Below are 19,127 nucleotides of genomic sequence, written 5' to 3' on the forward strand. Positions count from 1 at the left end.
GAAGCCTCTAGTGAAACCTATGGCCACCGAGTCTATTTTTATCATATTGTTTTCATATCTATAAAACCAAAACCCCAAAATACCTTGCAGCAATTTATTTATCTATACTTTATTTTATACTTTTACTTATCTTTTATACCTATCTCTATCAGATCTCACTCTTGCTAGTAACAGTGAAGGGATTGAAAACCCCTTTTTTGTGTTGTGTGCAAGTGTTTGTTAGTTTGTGCAGGTGCATCTATTGGAGACTTGTGTGTTCCTCCTACTGGATTGATACCTTGGTTCTTAACTGAGGGAAATGCTTATCTCTACTTTGGTGCATCACCCTTTCCTTTTCAAGGGAAAAAACAACGCAAGCTCAAGAAGTAGCAAAAACGAGAGGAAAATGGAAAATAATGTAAATGGAAGGAAATGAAAGTTTATGCAATGGTACTTGATAGATGTTGATGATGTCTCCCCGACAACGACACCAGAAATTCTTCCTGCTACTTGTCAGCTACGTAGGGATTTCCTCAAAGAGGAGAGGATGATGCAGTACAATAGAGATACGTATTTCCCTCAGTTAAGAACCAAGGTTATCAATCCAGTAGGAGAACCACGCAACACCTCGTTAGCAGTACCTACACACAAAATAACAAATACTTGCACCCAATGCAAACAAGGGGTTGTCAATCCCTCGGCAGTTAATTGCAACAATCAAATCTCGTAGTGATAGATAGATAGCACAAATATACAAAATAAAATAACATAAATAAAATTATAGCAAGGTATTTTTGGATTTTTAATATATGATAAAATAGACCCCGAGGCCATAGTTTTCACTAGTGGCTTCTCTATTGAAAATAGCATATGTTTGGTAAACAAATTACTGTTGGGCAATTGATAGAAAAGCAAATAACCATGACGATATCCAAGGTAATGATCATGTATATAGGCATCACGTCCAAGATAAGTAGACCAAATCCTGCCTGCATCTACTACTATTACTCCACACATCAACCACTATCCAGCATGCATCTAGAGTATTAAGTTCATAAAGAACAGAGTAACGCCTTAAGCAAGATAACATAATGTAGACAAAGTAAACTCATGCATGAATAAACCCCATCGTTTTATCCTTAATGGCAACAATACAAATACGTGTCTTGTCCCCTTCTATCACTTGGATATAGATCACCGCAAGATTGAACCCACCACAAATCACCTCTCCAATTGCAATAAAAAGCAATCTAGCTGGCCAAACCAAATCAATAGATCAGAGAGAAATACAAAACTATAATAATCATGCATAAAATAGTTCAGAGAAGACTCAAATAATATTCATAGATAATCTGATCATAAACCCATAGTTCATCGGATCCCAACAAACACACCGCAAAAAGTTATTACATTGAAAAGAACTCCAAGAACATCAAGGAGAACATTGTATTGAAGATCAAAGAGAGAGAATAATCCATCTAGCTACTAGATATGGACCCGTAGGTCTGGGGTAAACTACTCATACATCATCAGAAGGGCAACAAGAGGTTGATGTAGAGCCCCTCCATGATCGACCCCCCCTCTGGCAGAGTACCAGAGAAGGCCTCCAGATGGGATCTCGTGGGACAGGAACTTGCGGTGGCGAAAAAAGTATTTTGGGTGGCTCTTTGATATTAGGGGAATATTTGAGAATTTATAGAGGCAGAATTAGGTCAAGAGGTGCCACGAGGGGCCAACAAGCCTGGGGACGCCCCCCTGGGGCACGCCTCCCAAGCTTCTCGCTCCCTCGTTGCTCTTTAGGTCTTCTCCCGAACCTTCTAAGGTCTCTGTTAGTCTAGAAAAATCAATCCAAAGTTTTTTCTCCATTTGGACTCTGTTTGATATTGATTTCCTGAAAAGCAAAAAACAACAACTACCATTGGGCACTAGGTTAATAGGCTAGTCCCAAAAATGATATATAATTGCATAATAAACATCCAAGATTGATACTATAATAACATGGAACAATAAAAAAAATACATTGGAGACGTATCAAGAGGATGTGGATATTGACGGTGCTACCACTCCCGTACTCCATGATGAATTCTGGGAAACAGCTCATCCCAGTTCACCCATCACCAGACCTCTGACACAAGTGCCTTAGTTGCCTGCACACACTGAAGAAATTCACACTGGTTCTGAAGAAAGGCAACCTTCTCTTCAAAGCATTGATGAAGAAATTCCAGCTGCAACAGCTGATGAGACTAAACAACCATACCTAACGGTGGATGTCGTCAATACATCTCCTCAGCATGCAAAATTAATTCCTTCAGCAGATACTGACACTGTTTCAACTGTCACTGCCGAAGAAGTTGCAAAAACACTTGTTGTCACAGATCCACAAGACTCAACTGGCTCTCCAAGACTAGTGTTTGATGTCAGACCCAAGAAAATAAATCTTCAACCAGTTCTGGTCATGCCAAAGATTGGCAGAAGCCTCAGATGACCACAAATTGATAGTAGGTCCAAATTTTCTAAGAGAAGAATTTTACATCGGCAAGTCACCATATGACTCAGCCAAGATCAGGCGTCTGCACTTCTGGACCAAGACGCAAATAAACTACTATGCTTCATTGCTGTTTGAAAAGAACAAGATCTCCCCGCATCGCCATATTCCTCATGTGGACATGGAATCCATTCCATGCTTCCGGCTAGTTTTGGCCATTCTTCATGATGCTAGGCCGCTTAGCTTGTGCTCAGATGTCTGCTATTGGAATGAACAGCTAATTCTTCAATTCTATACAACTGTGCACTTCTCAGGAAATGTTGATGACATGTGACATGGGCTTTGGACTAGATGAGTGAAGACACTCACTATAAGGTACCATTTGATGAACTACTTCGTGCTCTTCCAGTCGAACCACCCCTTGAAGACGCTTAAAAGATCGATGAAGAACCTGAGCTGCGAAATTATTTGATGCAAGTGCCGATGAAGCCATTGGATGAAGGAGAAGCTCAAAGGACTACCTTCTTGGTGCAAGATTTGCTCTATGTGCCAAGAGCTGTCTACAAAATTGTGGCCAATACCCGCAGTCCCATCAAAGGACACAACTCTGCAACTGAAGAAGTTGTGGGGGTCATGAAGAATCTGCTATTTCATATCATACATGGCACTCCCGTTAACATACATGATTTCTTCATGAGGACTTTGGTCACAGTGCCCCAAACACCTTTTGATCTGAAGTCGTATGCTCCATGGATCATGAGATTCATCAGATCCCGGTCTTCAATTCACTACAAGGCTGATTGTCATCTCAATTATCTACCAGAGGTGAAGTTCTTCAGAGCACAATCTCCTCAGTTCCTGGCAAGGGCAAGGCAGTCATTGATGAAGGAATCCGTCCACTTGATGGACAATTTTGTCAGCCTGTCTCCACCTCTACTTGTGATGAAACTGCCATCCAGGACATTGCTGCAAAAGCGTCAAGGCCATCTCCTCAACCAAAAGCACCATGTGTCATGACTGACCGTGAACTTCTCATCAGCTTGCACCAGAAAGTAGACGGAAATCATGATTGGGTTACCGTCAACTTGTTGTAATTAACGCAAATATGACAATGACACACAACTCTATTCGCAAAAATCACTATTATGCCCATGAGATCTTTGACAGAACCTGAGCCATTCTCTCTCATCCGAAGATGGATGACGAACTTGCTGTAATGGACTTCCAAATGAACTTTTATTGGGAAAATCCACCAAAGAAGAAGTTCAAGAAGGTTCAAGTTCCTCCTCTTGTCCCGAGCTACATGTTTCCATCACGATCCACTAATGAAAATGAAGACGTTGAAGACACTGCGACTGACCCTTCTGCTTCACACGTCCCCGACAACAATGCTGGCGCTCCTCCAACTTCGTCATGATATTCTTCAGAGGCATTAGTTCTCAGTTTCGTCTCCTTTTGGTCATTTGATGACAAAGGGGAAGAAGTCTGAGTTAGTCTTCAAGCGAGTCATTATATGGGTTGTTTTTGCTGACTTACAACTCTTGGACTTCATTTGATTCGCTCTTTTGTGAGTTTAACTACAATAACTGTTGGTGGTCTGACTCTTTTGACATTCTTTATATGCATGCCCTGATCCTAATATATCTGCTCATGCATGCACAATTTCGTCGGACACCAATTTTCATCATGCATTCAAATTCTTCATTATCTTATGATCATGCATGATTGGATTCCAAGATATGGGGGGAGATCTCCACAATTTCAACCTGCCATGTGCATTTGCAATCCAAAGCAAATTCTTCATATGCACATCTTCAGGGGGTGTTCTTCAATATCTTGTAACCAATTTCTTCATACTCAGTACCTACACTTCCTTTATTTACTCCCGTTGAAAACCTAACCAATTTGTCATCAGTCACCAAAAAGGGGGAGATTGTAAGTGCATCAAGTGTCCCTTTACTGGTTTTGGAGTATTGAAGACAAATGGGTTGAGGGGCTAATGTGTTTGAGAGTGTACAGAGGAGTTATAGTCCTTGAAGATTTGGCTTAACCCATGGAAGATGACCCTAAAAATGTATTTGTTCAAGTGAAGAATTTGGTGATGAAATTGGTATGACCTTTTGAAGAAATTGATATGAAGACTTTGAAGTTTGAAGACTTTCGTTTTCATAGTTTCTCTCTTCTTATTTGGAGTCATAGGAAAAATCGTACTGTTAAAGGGGGTCTAGGTGAATCATAGTTCACATTTCCAAAGTGATGCTCAAACCTATACATACATAAGCTGCTTCAAATGAAGCCTTTGGAAATCTTTGGATCAGCTGATGAATTTGCTAGCGACAGTGACAAAGTTCATATGGTCGTTGGCAAATTTGGTTAGGCTGAGGAGTTAGGATTTTGCGAGTGTGATCTGCCTATCATGAGGAAATTGAGTGTGCCAACAAAATTGAGTGTTCAATTTTTCCAACCGTTGTTGTACCGCGGGCCAGCTGACGAGTGGATCCTTATCCTGACAACAATCATATCAGACAAGGGCATTTATGAAAATTCATGTCGGGTTGCCCCTAGCTATAAATAGCCATCCCCCACAACCACTTGTTGGTTGGCTGCTCCGGGAGAACTTGACACTTGTCATTTGAGAGCAACCCATCCTCCGTCTAGTTTGAGAGAATCCTAAGTGATGAAAAAGCCACCAGAGCCAAAGTGATTGAGCATCACTAAAGAGATTGATCTGTGCAATCCAATGCCTCTTACCTTTGAAGATTGTCATTCTTCCAGATGGTTAGGTGTCATGTTCGGAGCACCCCAAGAGTCATGGTGGTGTGCCGGTGAACAAGTCTGTGAAGGTTTTGGAAGTCTAACTTTGTAGACTTACCACACGTGAATGGGCGAGGTCTAAGTGATCTTAGCTCAAGAGGAATACAGTGAGGATTGTGTGTCCTATGAGTTCATCTCAGCCGCCTCAACCAGACGTACAGTTGATACAACAACTAGAACTGGTCTACCAAATTGTTGTGTCATCACCGAGCCTACCTGGTTTCAAATTCCTAAACCCTTATCTTTATGTTATTCCGCTGCTGAAGAATTTGGGATCTACCTTCTGACAAATTTGAACTAAAGACTTTCATCATGCTGTCTTTCATTTCTTCAGTTCATCTTCTTCATGCTTGTATGCTCGTATGATCGCATGTTCTTCACCTATATGTATCTTGTATGCATGCTTTCTGTTTTTGTGATGATTTAGTTTCCTCACATTGCTATTTCTTTACTCTGATCTTTATCAAATTCATCAGAGTTTGAAAAAAATTCTAAAAATGTCCCATTCACCACCTGTGGGAGTAAACCTGCACTTTCAAACATGTATATGCTACGCATTAAAAGGCGAGATTATGACGCTTTTGAAGCACATGAGCATGTAAATACTAGAAGCTCATGTAGCTACATCCAAGGGATCTATACTAGTCAAGACACCATACATGCTTGCCTAGCCTTCATCAGTGCCTGGGAGTCACCATACACAAAGGCATTGCCCTACCTAGTTTTCGTGAGCGCTAAGACTCCGAAGACAACACGAGACATCCGCCGTCGTAGGATCCTTTGTAATAAATAGCCTATCAAGTTTAGGGTTTGTGCTCGAGTTTTGTTTATAGCATTTTAGTTTTCTACTACTTTGACCTATCTTCGCGCGTAGCGGCTAATGCGACCGTCAAGACATCCTATTAGAACCCTAAAAGAGAACCAAGTGAAGCGATTGGTCGGTCCAGGCGGGCAGACCGGACAATGCCAAATAGAGAAAGGTGCCAATCAGGCAGCATTCAGTAGCCATGTAAATAGGATCAATGGATTTATAGGAGTAGCACCAACCCAATGATATCTAACGACTAATGCGCCAACCCGACAATATCTAATGGACAGACCTGGTGGCACCCAACAGAGAAAGAGGGCCGACCAGGCGGCGTTCATTATTTGGGTAGACAAGAACAACACTCTCCCCGGAACACACCCATCTGGGGATGCGCCACTGACGACACCCAACCATTGGGTACACATGTCGAGATATAACAGAGGAGTAGACAGGAACAACTACCTAGATCTCGCGATGCCCAATAGAGCATGGTTGATCAGGCATCGTTCAACTGTCGTCTAGTTGAGTTTGATAATTCTCTCTTTCCATCTCTCTTTGTTTCAAGAGCTAAATAAGGGCATATCCGCAAAGGTATCGGTCTCAAGGTCAAAGAAATAGGTTCAGTGGTTCGATCTCCCAAAGGTTAAAAAAGACATCGGTATTAAGACTACGCCCTCCGGATGATGATATGTCCCAACCATCTATAGCCCATGGTTCCCTTTTTTTTGACCCGGTAGAGCAATCCGAATTAGATTAGACTGATATAGAGTAGGTGGGTTCCAATTCAAAGTTTTTTTAGTCGCCTTTGTTTCTTATGTCCGACCGTGTCTTACCCAAGGGAAGTAAATGGAGCTTTCGATGGTGTGACTTGCTTTACTATTATCTTCAATTCAACCTGGGTAGACACGAAATGCATGACCCTAAGAACACGAACATTCGAGGACGCAACGCGCCCAACCACCGGGTAGACCCGTCGGGATCCAACAAAGGAGCAGGCATAAAGGGGGGCCAATCACGATGTTCAACGACCGGTTAGACCCGGTGGGATCCAACAACCGGGTAGACAACAAGGAAGCCAATTAAGAGGCACTCAACAACCGGGCAGATAAGGACCGGTCCCCCACCCCTGAACGAGACCCAACCGGTAATTAAGCCCGACATCGCCCCACCAGTGCAAGACATTGTTTAGTGAGTTTCGCAAAACTTTTCTTACTTTTCACCATTTTTTCAAATTTTATGAACTTTTCCAAATTTATGAATATTTTTTCAAATTTCATGACACTTTCAAATTTCTTAAAAAATGATGATTTTTATCAAAATTTTCCCATCTTTTAAATTTTTGTCTTGTATAATTTATGTATTTTTTATTTTTAATGGTCAATAGTCAACTGAAAAAATACACACGAGGTAACAATAGATAGCTCTGCCCAGGACGCGTGCGGGTAAGCGCCACACCAGGGAACGACGCTATAACATTGTATAGGCACGGCCGCAAATCCTATTCAGCGCTTAGGGGTGTGTTTGGTAGCATGTATGAACCTAGCCTAATTGTTCTCCTCTCATACATGCTGAGTGTAAACATGCTGAGTCCATACATTTGCTGTTGTTTGGTAGCGGTGTATGCGCTGAGACATGCTGAGCTGAGACTTTGTTTGTCAGCCTCCATGTGTTTAGACATGCTGAACAATTTCGAATTTTGAATAATTTTTTGAATGGTGAACAAGATTAAAAAACATGAAGATAAATTTAAACATATTTTAAATTTCTGAACTTTTATCGAAAATTTAAATAAAATTTGAAATTCTAAACATTTTTTGAAATTTTAAATAAATTATGAAAATCTGAATATTTTTTAGAAAAAATAACAATATTTTGGGCATGGCTAAGGGCCCAAGTGAGCGCATGAACTCTTTTTCAATAATTATGATCTTTTTACCAAACAAGTAAAAGTGGGTCAGATTAAAAACTTTTGCCCTCATACATCCTCCATGTACCCCAAACACACTCTATAGCACCCTAAGCGCCTGTTAAAGGGTAAATAGTACGTGACGCACACCCCACGAGCCCATAAACGTTCAACTGTCGTTCCTGGTTTTGTATCTACTTCCTGGCCGGTTTGTTTTCTTTCTTTTTACGCTCTCCTTTTTTATTGAATTTTCTCAAAATCTTTGTTCAAATTTCTGCACACTTTTGAAATTTGTGAACATATTTCATATTGAAAAACATGTCTGAAATTATTGAACATTTCTAAAATTGGCGAACTTTTTTAATATTCGCAAACATTTTTTGAAAGTCCATGGATTTTTTTTCATATCCGCAAAATTTGTTGAACTTTGCTATAATTTTTTCGAATTCATCAACTTTTTTTAATCCGTGAACTCTTTTTCAATAATTACGATCTTTTTTCCAAACCAAGATTTGGTTTTCAAAATCATGAATTTTTTTCAGATACGTGAATTTAAAATTCCGTGAAATTTATCAAATCTATGTTTTTTTAATTTGTGAATATTTTTTAAGTTCGTCATTTTTTTTTCATATTCATGAACCTTTCCTTTAAAATCCGTGAACATTTTTGTATTCATGAACTTTTTTCATAATTTATGAACTTTTGTTTTCATTTTCTAGTTTTTCAGATTCGTGGACCTTTTTCAAATTTGTGGACTTTATGCAAATTCATGGGAATTATTTTCCAAATTTGTAAACTTTTCCTTTCAAACTAGTGAACTTGGTGTATCCGTGAACTGTTTAATTAATGTTTTTTTTTCATTTTTAGTGTTTTTTTTCTGAATCCTTGACTTTTTTTTGCATTTTAGTTCATTATTTGCAGTATTTTGCAAACTTTTTCAAATTCTTATATTTTTTTATTTTCGATATGTCAATGGTCAAGGGTCAACAGCAGAACGACCAACTAAGCCAACAAAGTATCGGGCGAGATCAAGTGAGCGTTCTTGTTAATGGGTTGACCCAACTCACCAAGCGCATGAGCGCAAACTAGACACTGACGCTTAAGGCACCATATAAGAGGTCCAGGCATGCGCTACGAGAAACGCACACGCATGGACGAGGCAAAAGATGCCAGACTAGGGGGGGGGAGTAACGTGAATGCGGCCCACTGATCATGGACGAATAGATCAATTTCGGTGGTGAGGAACGAACTAACAAGATTGGACGACGCGAAGGCCGTCGGCAGGCGGATAGGGACGGCGCGAATCGATCGGATGCCGCATGGGTGTGTGAGGCCGTGGATGGCCTCGGGTGGTAGGTACTCCAACATCTTTTAAAGTTCTTTAATGGGGTAATGAGCATCAATGAGTGCTTGACACATTACGAGAAAAAAATTACAAAGGGGATGCTAAATCTCAGCTAAGTGGGACTTAACCAAGCCTCAGTCGATGCTATATATGCGGGGTCTTACGTGGTGATCGATGCAAATTTTTCTTTTCAGTTTTTTCCTTTTCTTTCTTACTCCCTCTGTTTCTAAATATAAGTCTTTTTAAGATTTCAATACAAACTACATACAAATGTATATAGACATATTTGAGAGTGTAAATTCATTTATTTTGCTCCATATATAATTTCTTATTGAAAACTCTAAAAAGACTTGTATTTAAGAACGAATGGAGTACATGTTATGTCACTTGACTAAGACCTGGTTAAGTCTCAGTCAACTGAGACCTAGGCACACCCAAATACAAACGATCATAAAAATGAACTCATAAGAATTCAAATCCTCCAAGCATGCCATAAAACAGTCAAAAAGACATGGATTCGTGCACGCAAACTACTAGCTCACAACAAAAAGAGCGTGAGCCAAAAAACGTGGCGAAGGCTAGACAAACAAACTAGTCACACAGTTGTTGAGGACATGGATCATTTTCACATGTTAAGAAATAAACTACCTTCTAGAGACAAATCGGTGGCAGGTTGACTACAACTCATAAAAATTTCGGGTCGAAACTCTAAATGTACGTTGAGAAAAAATATATATGAAATCTAGCATGAGTAGTGTTGAAAAACGGACAAAAAATGTTTGACACTATTTACATTTAAATTTGTCTTTTTCTGTTTCTCAATGTACATTTCGAGTTTGGATCTGAAATTTTTAAGGGTTATAGTCACATCCCTTATGAGCATTTGTAGTTTGAAACTTTTAAATTATATTTTTAAATTGAAGAATGAAGAACACTGAGGATGGGAGCACGTGATATTTCCCTACAGTATGAATGATTGGACATAGGTTCGCTTCCAAGCGAAGGAGGGGTGGCGAAAGCGGAACAAACCATCAGTCCCAACATTCTTTGGAGAGGTGTCAGGAAGCACGAGGCATCCCATCAATTCAAGACTGATCCTAAAAAAAAATCAATTCAAGACTGGAGTCTTAATTAGTCCAGGAGGAGCCCTAGTTAAAATCACAAATACGACCGGACACTTAAATAAACAAAGACGACGAAATTCTAGGGTGAGCAGAGGCAGAAGCAGAGACAGAGACGTCAGAGTCGAGAGATCCCACACCCCGCCGTCGTCCCTCACGCGCATCGTCCTGCTGCCCTCCTCCCTTGCTCGTGCCCGTCTCCTCCTCCCACCTGCGCCGCGGCTGCGCGAGCAGCAGTAGAAATACAGAGGGAAGGAGCAGTGCGTGCCCGTCCGTCCGCCTGGGCCTCTCGCTCCCCCCCTCCTCAACCGCCTGCTCCCTAACCCAATCCAACCCCTTCACATTATCCGCGTGCGCCGACTGCCCGGCCGGGGGCGCGCCGCCGTGCGGTGCTGCTGCTGCTGCTGTTACCGGTGCCGTCGCGGAGTCGGCGATGGCGATCCGCGGCCCGGACGCCGCGTCCGTCCTCCCCATGACGCTGCTCTTCTCCCTCGGCTTCTTCTGCGCCCGCTTCGTCCTCGACCGCCTACTGTACAAGGTACGGAACCGGCTCCTCCGCCGCCTCCTCTTCCCGCCCCAGATTCGCGCTGGGTTCCGCGAGATCTCTCGCCCCACGTGTGCTCTTCGTACCGCTGCTCAATGCTCGCTGGTGTTGCTGCCGAATTCGTAACCGATCAATGTGATCCGGCTAATTTGACTAACCGTCCGTGCGCATGTGATGCAACGCCCCGCGGACTGTGCTCCGAATGGAAACTGCTCATTAATTGCCGCCTTACTGATGGATGCTGTCTAGAACTCCTGTGCCTGTACTACTGCAGTTATTGAGCTGAGCTTGCTTGTCTGTTCTCATGCCTTCTGGTGATCCATGTACTCTGTACTGTAGTGAGCATTATCATGTCATGTACCAACAATTCCTACATGATACACCACTGCACTTAATTATTATCTTCGATTTTGAAGCCACTGTAAAATCCATATACAGTCTGAAGTTAGTTACATGATACTTCAGACTACTGAATAATATAATTGTTTTATTTGTTCTATAAATCTGTCTCACCAGGCCCCTAGGTTATCTCTGCTTTATTTCTATATATGTTTATTTGCTTCTGTTCAAATTTTACCATGAACTATTTTTTACATCCCCGAGTATTCGTCACTTTAACCTTCACCTCTGATGTTTGGCCGTCTGTATATGTCATTTCAGCCATTGGCAGTTTACTTTTTCACTAGCAAGGCTTCTAAGTTGATGAATGATGAGGCCAGGCAAGCAAAGATTGCCAAGTTCTCAGAGTCTACTTGGAAGCTGACATACTATGCTTCTGTTCAGGCATGGGTCCTATTGATAATAGAGCAGGAACCATGGTCGTTGGATACAATGCAATACTTCGATGGCTGGCCGAATCAACCCATCCCGTGAGTGCAAAGTATACTTCTATAATTTTCTTAAATATATATATGGGTATACTGGTGTTGCATGTGCTTTTTGCCCTGATACATGGTCTCTTCAATCTCCTTAAAGTTGAAGAGAAATAACTTATGTTATTGCAATACATTATAACCTCTAAATGTACTAAAAAAGTATGAATTTCAGAATATTCCAGATCATGAAATATTTAATTATCTCGTAATTTTATTATATATAGGAAAACGTAAACTCCCTTACCTTGCTATTAAGCTAACATGATAAGGTTGCCTATGTTCAAAGCATTTCTATGTATCCTCTCTTTCATGAGTACTCCCTCTGTAAAGAAATATTAGAGCGTTTAGATCACTAAAGTAGTGATCTAAACGCTCTTATATTTGTTTACGGAGGGAGTATTAAGCAAACTGTTTGGCACGCCCTTGAGGGTGTTGCTACTGTACCATTATCTTCTACTCCCTCCGTTCGGAATTACTTGTCTCAAAAATGGATGTATTTAGAACTAAAATACGTCTAGATGCATCCATTTCCGAGACAAGTAATTCCGAACGGAGGGAGTACTAAGAAATATTTATGCACATTTCTTATTTTTCATATGTTGACATTATTTATTTATTATTGATATCTTTATTTATAGTCAAGGAAGTTAGGTAGATTCCCACACCATTTGTTGCATATGGTCTGTTACTGTCTCATGGAGAGTATTCCAGATTTGAGCCCTATAAACAGGAAAGGAGGGAGTATTATCTAGCAACCACATGCTTTACTGTACCCATTTTCACTATAATTTTTTTACATGTGATCTTATAATAGCTTTCTTACCTTGATAAAGGAATCCTGCTTCATTTAACCGTTACCAGATATAACCATGATAAATTATTGTTCTCTCATCCTTTTACTTAGTCTTAGCTTTTCTAGGAAATCTGAGGGGTAAGGTCTACCTGGCGTGACCTTCCATTTAGAGGGGAAGATGCATACTCATGATGCTGTTCTTCGTTCATTGTTTGATGACATGATGCTCGGAACACCAAGTGCTGTGCTCATCATCACACACAACAAATGGCTCAGATTTTATAGATTTTAGATATATTAACAGGAACTCTGAAACACTCCCGGGCATATTTGTTTGGAACCATTTAACCTATTCTTTGGAGTGGAGTGATTTTTTGTTCTTTGCTCTAATGTATATGTTAATTTCTGTCTCTCAGGTCCTCATTGAGACTTTTCTACATGTGCCAGTGTGGATTTTATATCTACAGCATTTTTGCTCTCATTGCTTGGGAAACCCGCAGAAAAGATTTTGCTGTAATGATGTCTCACCATGTAGTAACATCTGCTCTTATTGGATATTCATTTCTGACTGGGTAAATATTTCTTGAGCCTCTTTAATATTGTATTTTCTGGATTGCAATTGTATGGGGACGGGCTTCTGTTATACTCTGATGTGTCCTATTTATGGTCAGTTGGTCATTATGCAACGAAAAATCATCAATTACCAATCACTTGTGCTGGGATTCAATGACTCTGCAGTGTGCACTGAAGCTTGGCAATTCTCTAGGTCTTTCTAGTTACCTACTGGTTTGATTCGATAAACAAATATATGTATGAAAATATATAAATTGGGATGCAGAATTTATAATGCCAATAATAGATGAATCTAACTCTTGCTGTTTATTGATCTGAATGTTCTAGTAAGCAGTGCTTAATTTGGCCATGCCATGTAACAGTACATAAATATTTCTGAAAATCATTGTGCTAAATTAGAACAAAGGGTACTGCACTCCCTTCTTGTAATTTCGCTTTTCTTTTCATGCAGCTCAGCTATGTATAATCTCACAATACATAATTATTTCTGAAAATCGCTGTGTTACCGAGGCATTCATTTATTTTTACTTCTTTCTGTTGATTATGATCATTCATAGAGATATAGTTGACTTTTATAGCTAAAGATCAAAATTGCAACACAGCTCTAAGACAACTAAATTTACATTTCTGCAGATTTTTTCGTATTGGAACAATTATTCTTGCGTTGCATGACACGAGTGATGTGTTCCTTGAAACTGCCAAATTGTGCAAGTACACTGAAAAAGAACTAGGGGCTAGCTTATTTTTTGGGCTTTTTGCTCTCTCGTGGCTCCTATTGCGTCTGATTTACTTCCCATTTTGGATAATCAAAACCTCAAGGTTTGTTTGCTCCTTTGTACATAATTTCTTGTATTCCGTTTACATCCCAAGGTTGGAACTCACTGTTCTTGTTCTTGCAATGCCAGCTACCAGTCCATCATATCCTTGAGGAAGCTGGATAGGTTCCCAACGACCTTGTACTATATTTTCAACACAATGCTTCTCACATTACTTGTGTTTCATGTGTATTGGGGGAAACTCATATTTTCAATGATAATGAAACAATTGAATAATAAAGGAAAAGTTGGAGAGGATGTTCGATCTGGTAAGGTTTCATTTCTTTGCCGCAATCACTTGTTTGATTTGAATTCACCCTTTTTCATCCTGACTGACGTGTTTTTTTCACGAACTCACAGATGGTATTAGGATATCTACATAAATATTTTTTTCTTGTGAAATTTGGGTTCCCCCCATTCTCTTCCAGATAATACAACGTCTAACTTTGTCGCCAAATTCCTGCATGAAACAGGAGAGCCCTGCATAATCAGTAGGGAAGACCCATATGGCATACATAATGAAATAATGAACCACCCATTTCAATTTTGAATAGTTGCATGAATAGTACAGTCATAATATCACATATTGATCAGATTGCCTAATGGTAACTAGCTCCGATACATTGTTTGGTAGACCCCCTTCCATCATAATCAGTTATAAAGATTTGAATTGCACCAGAAACTATATTAACCCAGGTTTTTGTTTGGTAGACCCCCTTCCATCATAATCAGTTATAAAGATTTGAATTGCACCAGAAACTATATTAACCCAGGTTTTTGTTAGTTGTGATCATTTAAATGATGAATTTCTTCACAATGCAGATTCGGACGATGATGACTGATGGGGGTGGTTCTTTGACAATTGTGATGGGCCATTTCTTTGCTGGTACCTTGCCCTGTACTTACAACAGTAGATTGTGTTGGTCCGCAAGCTTGTGCTAAGAAAGTTTCATTTCTGTATATTACCTTATGATATCAAAGATTGCTAGACCAAGAAACTGAGCAGGTTCTATACATAACGGGTATAGCTAGCAACTTACTTGAAGGTCCCTTCATAATTTTTGGTTCATCTTTCCTTGTTAGTAGAAAAGGCTTAAGAGGTCGTTTTCTGTGGCTTTTCCGCAGAGCTTAGAAGCTCCTCTCTACCATGTCTTGTATACTGTGACTATGAGTAGGTTTAGCTCTAATTCATGGGAATAAGTTGATTTTTTTATCAGGAGTAAATCTCACATGTATCTTCTCATCTCATGTGTCAAGTGTCTCATGCTGCTAGTTATAACTTTTTGGCGGCATTGGTTTATCTTGTCTTCGTTGTTTTTTTGTCTATGTGTGACTACGAGTGCATCTGCATTGGTTTGTAATGTACATCATTGCATGGGCCTGTTGTTAAGAGCTCTGAGATACATTTGAAATACTACGGAGTTAAGGCTCCGGATAGACATGTCAAGCTCTGTTCTGGTGAGTGGAATTTCAGATGCTCTAACTTAATTTGTAAGAAGGCTATAGTTATCTACTCCCTCCGTTTCTAAATATAAGCCCTTCTAGAGATTTCAATACGAACTACATACGGATGCATAGAGACATATTTTTAGATTATAGATTCACTCATTTTGCTCTTTATGTAGTCCATACTGGAATCTCTAAAAAACATTATATTTAGAAATGGAGGGAGTAGTGGTCTAAACTGTGTTGAAGGAGCTTGGAGTACAGCAACCAAGAGCAGCTTGTCTCTTGTGTGACAACTAGGGCATTTTGGAGACCGAGCTTCATGGAGGCCTTAATCTTGGAAATTTCAATATTCAAACTTTGTAGTTTCAAAGCATTCTGAAAAAATACACATGTACGCAAGGATGTAATGTGTATGTGGGTAAAATTTTGGGATGAAATATCTTGAATTGCGAGCTGCAAAATAAAAATAAAAATCATGGACTTTAGAATGAATTGTACATGCTAAGAAGCCACATATTTTTTTGTAGCTCTCATTTTAACCTATTTTGACCTGAAAATTACACATCTTCATTATGTCTCTATGTAATTTTTTTGAGACTAAAAAGTTTGAATTTTAAAGTTCCCGAATTAAGGCCTCCATAGAACTCGGTCTCCATTTGGCATTTTAGGACAATTTGGTGCTACATATATATGTTACCAAACCCGATATTTCATGGTCGGTTGTGTCTTAAATATCTTGCTATTTTTGCCAAAGTTTAATAGTACTCTCTTTGTTCGGAATTAATTGTCTCAGAAATGATTGTATCTAGAACTGAAATACGTCCAGATACATCCATTTCTGTGACAAGTAATTCCGAATGGAGAGAGTAGAGGGTTAGCGGCATCTTCATTTTTTCCTCTTGCTCTTTTCTAGAGCAGCTTTAGTAGAGTCATCATAGTGGGTCGTTGCTCCATACGGATTTGGAGGCTATCGCACTTGTGTGCAAATGTTGCCTCCATAAATACCTTTTTCTTGGTCATCTTCTTTAATTTTGTAGGGGCAATTTAAGCTCAATTTAATCTAACCAAACACATGTATCAACACAATAACTTAATAACAACTATATTTAATGGCCAAAATGTGTCACATTACATATAATTAGCCACTGCAACGTCATATGCAATGTCACTATTCGACATTGCTTGGACTACACCGAGAGCTGAGCTCCTCTCCCTCCCCACCTTTCGTGCCGCGGGCTGCTCCAGCCGCGGCGGCCACCAAACGCCCCTGCCCCTGCCTCAGGCAGCTGGAGGACCCGCCCCTGGCCATGCCGCACTGCTCCCAAGCGGGGGCCCCGGCCTCGCCGACCACCAGCCTGGCCTGGAGCACCCCGGAGAAGAGGGAGATCTGGGCTGCGTCCAGTGGACCGTCCCAGGTGCCGGAGACGCCTGCTGCCCCGTCGCCGCGGATCCGCGCATCGGCTGGGCCCTCCCCGTGCGGATCCGGCGCTGCTACGGCGACCGCCTCGACGGATAATCCCGTGCTGCTCCATCTTGGGGGTAAACGCCTAAAATCCATTGTGGTGGTGCCTTCCCTCCAAGCTGGGCCGGCAGATGAAGGCATTGACGGCGCCATTGAAGAAGGATGGACGCTCCATCAATCCCGCAAGAACCGGCGCGCGCGCTCGGATCCAGCGGCCCCTGGCCTGATCTAGAAGCAACTGTCCTCCACTCGTCGCCATTGCCCCGCCTCCGGCCGTGAGGCCTTTTTAAGCAGGTTCAAAGGTCTATGTTTTCGTTGCCTGAGCACTCGCCATCCTTGAGTAGATTGTAGAGATCCCCTGCGCTGCATCATCTGCAAGCGGCAGGGGCACTACGACTGGGAATGCCCGCAAAATCCACGCAGAAAGAGAGGAGGGGTCTCTGCCAGAGAGCGGCTCGGTGATCCTGCGCGCCCGGCCTCCCCTGCTCACGGCTCCCCTGCACCCCAGCCGCCGGCGCCTCCCCCTCGCCCCCTTGCTGCCATGGAGCTGGCACCGGCCGTCGACCACTCCTGCCGCCCGCGCAACAGCCACAAGGTCATCGCCTCCACCCCCGCGATGGAGCACCAAGTGTTCCTGCTGAACCAGCATGCCGTCGTCATCACCGCGGTGGGCACCAAGGCGCACGCCGCTAGCCCCCTGTCCATCGGGCGGGCACTGGAGAAGGAGCTGAAGATCCCGCCTCACCTGCTGCGCGTGACCGCCCACGACCCTGAAGACTTCTTCGTCTTCTTCAACTTGCTGGCGCACAAGGATCTGGCGGTGCGGCACGGCTCGCTCACCGTCGATGGAGTGCCGTTCCTGCTGGAGGCATGGTGGGAGGACACCCATGTCGTGCACCAGAAGTGGATGCTGCACGTCCGGGTGGTCATTGAGAAGCTGCCCATGCAACTCTGGACGCTTGAAGGCGCAGTTGAGGCCCTCGGAGACAAGGTGATCGTCGACCGTCTAGACAGTCGGACCTACAAGCGCGCCGACACCAAGATGTTCGCGTGCTGGGTCTGGGTCTGGAATCTCTCCTTCATCCCGACCAAGCGGACAATTTGGAAGCATGCGAGGGGGGCGGTCCGCGTGGAGGAGATGCACGGCTACTCGCCACCGAGCCGCGCGGTTGCCCTCCGCCGAAGCTGCTGCAGTACGACCTGCTGCTGCATGTTGATCGGGTGGAGGACTGGACGCCTCTCTCGCCGCGCTCCTCCCACTCGCCGCAGAGTGGCCTCAACTCCGACGACGATGACGACGACGATCGCCCATACCCCCGCATCGACTCCGGGGTCTGGATCATGCACGTCGAGGATGGGCGGCCCGCGCAGGCCACGGCGCCCATGCTGCGCTCGCCTCCGCGCGTCTCCTCCTCTGGCTGCAAGGGGATGCCGCTGGGGGGTGCATGCAGGGAGCACGACGGAGACGATCAAGGCCACCACCGCCGCTCGTGGAAGGAGATGCTGCTAGGGAGAGGGCGTGCGGGTGACCACGGCAAGGCGCCCAAGGCCAACAGTAGGCAACGCAGCCGCACCCCGACGTCGAGGCACCGCCACTACGCACCTGAAGGGCGCCCGCTCGACATCGGTGTGCACCCGCAGGCACCCCGGGAGCGTGCCGTCGGTGGCGCCAGAAGCAAGAGCAAGGAAGGCAGCCGCTCGTCGACCCTCAAGGAAGCTGAGCCGGCCAAGGAAAAGCTCGTCGACCCATGTCCAGGTCCCTGCTTGCGCCACCACGCAAGCTGCATCGAGACATCGCATCCTCCTCATCTGCACCGGTGGACGACCCGGTCACCGAGTTCTTTGAGGGGGCCAAACGGCAGCTGACTCCACCTAAGCGCCCCGATGCTCTGGCTCCGGCGCTGAACAAGGTGATCGCGGCCAAGCTCAACAAGCCCCTCAGTTTCATCGACGAAGACGGGGGCAGCGGGGAATCGCTAGACCTAGGGCCGGTGCTGTCCCTGGTGCGCCACACCCCCACCACCACGACCTCGCACGCGCTCCAGCTGGGGGCCGTAACCAGGCAGGTGACTGAGCTGCAGCTGGGCGGGGGTGGCGGAAGCGAGGAGCCGCGGCCACCGACGCTCCTGTTCTTCACTACTGCGCCCACTCCGGTGAT

General features: G+C 43.2%; 1 protein-coding gene across 2 annotated transcripts; it reads left to right on the forward strand.

Moving 5' to 3' along the window:
* The first annotated feature begins 10,566 nt into the window (after positions 1–10,566).
* LOC119290903 (ASC1-like protein 3) lies at positions 10,567–15,356 on the forward strand. Of its 2 annotated transcripts, none has more exons than XM_037569579.1 (6): positions 10,567–10,996; positions 11,663–11,871; positions 13,087–13,242; positions 13,877–14,062; positions 14,149–14,327; positions 14,881–15,356. In XM_037569579.1, the coding sequence occupies exons 1-6, from the start codon at positions 10,892–10,894 to the stop codon at positions 14,898–14,900; spliced, it is 855 nt and encodes a 284-aa protein (XP_037425476.1). In that variant the 5' UTR covers positions 10,567–10,891; the 3' UTR covers positions 14,901–15,356. The 2 variants fall into 2 exon arrangements, with proteins under 2 accessions (XP_037425476.1, XP_037425477.1); XM_037569580.1 differs by having other exon boundaries at positions 11,786–11,871.
* The last annotated feature ends 3,771 nt before the right edge of the window (positions 15,357–19,127 follow it).

The sequence above is a fragment of the Triticum dicoccoides genome, chromosome 4B, assembly GCF_002162155.2.
Source record: "Triticum dicoccoides isolate Atlit2015 ecotype Zavitan chromosome 4B, WEW_v2.0, whole genome shotgun sequence".
Lineage (NCBI taxonomy): Eukaryota > Viridiplantae > Streptophyta > Magnoliopsida > Poales > Poaceae > Triticum > Triticum dicoccoides.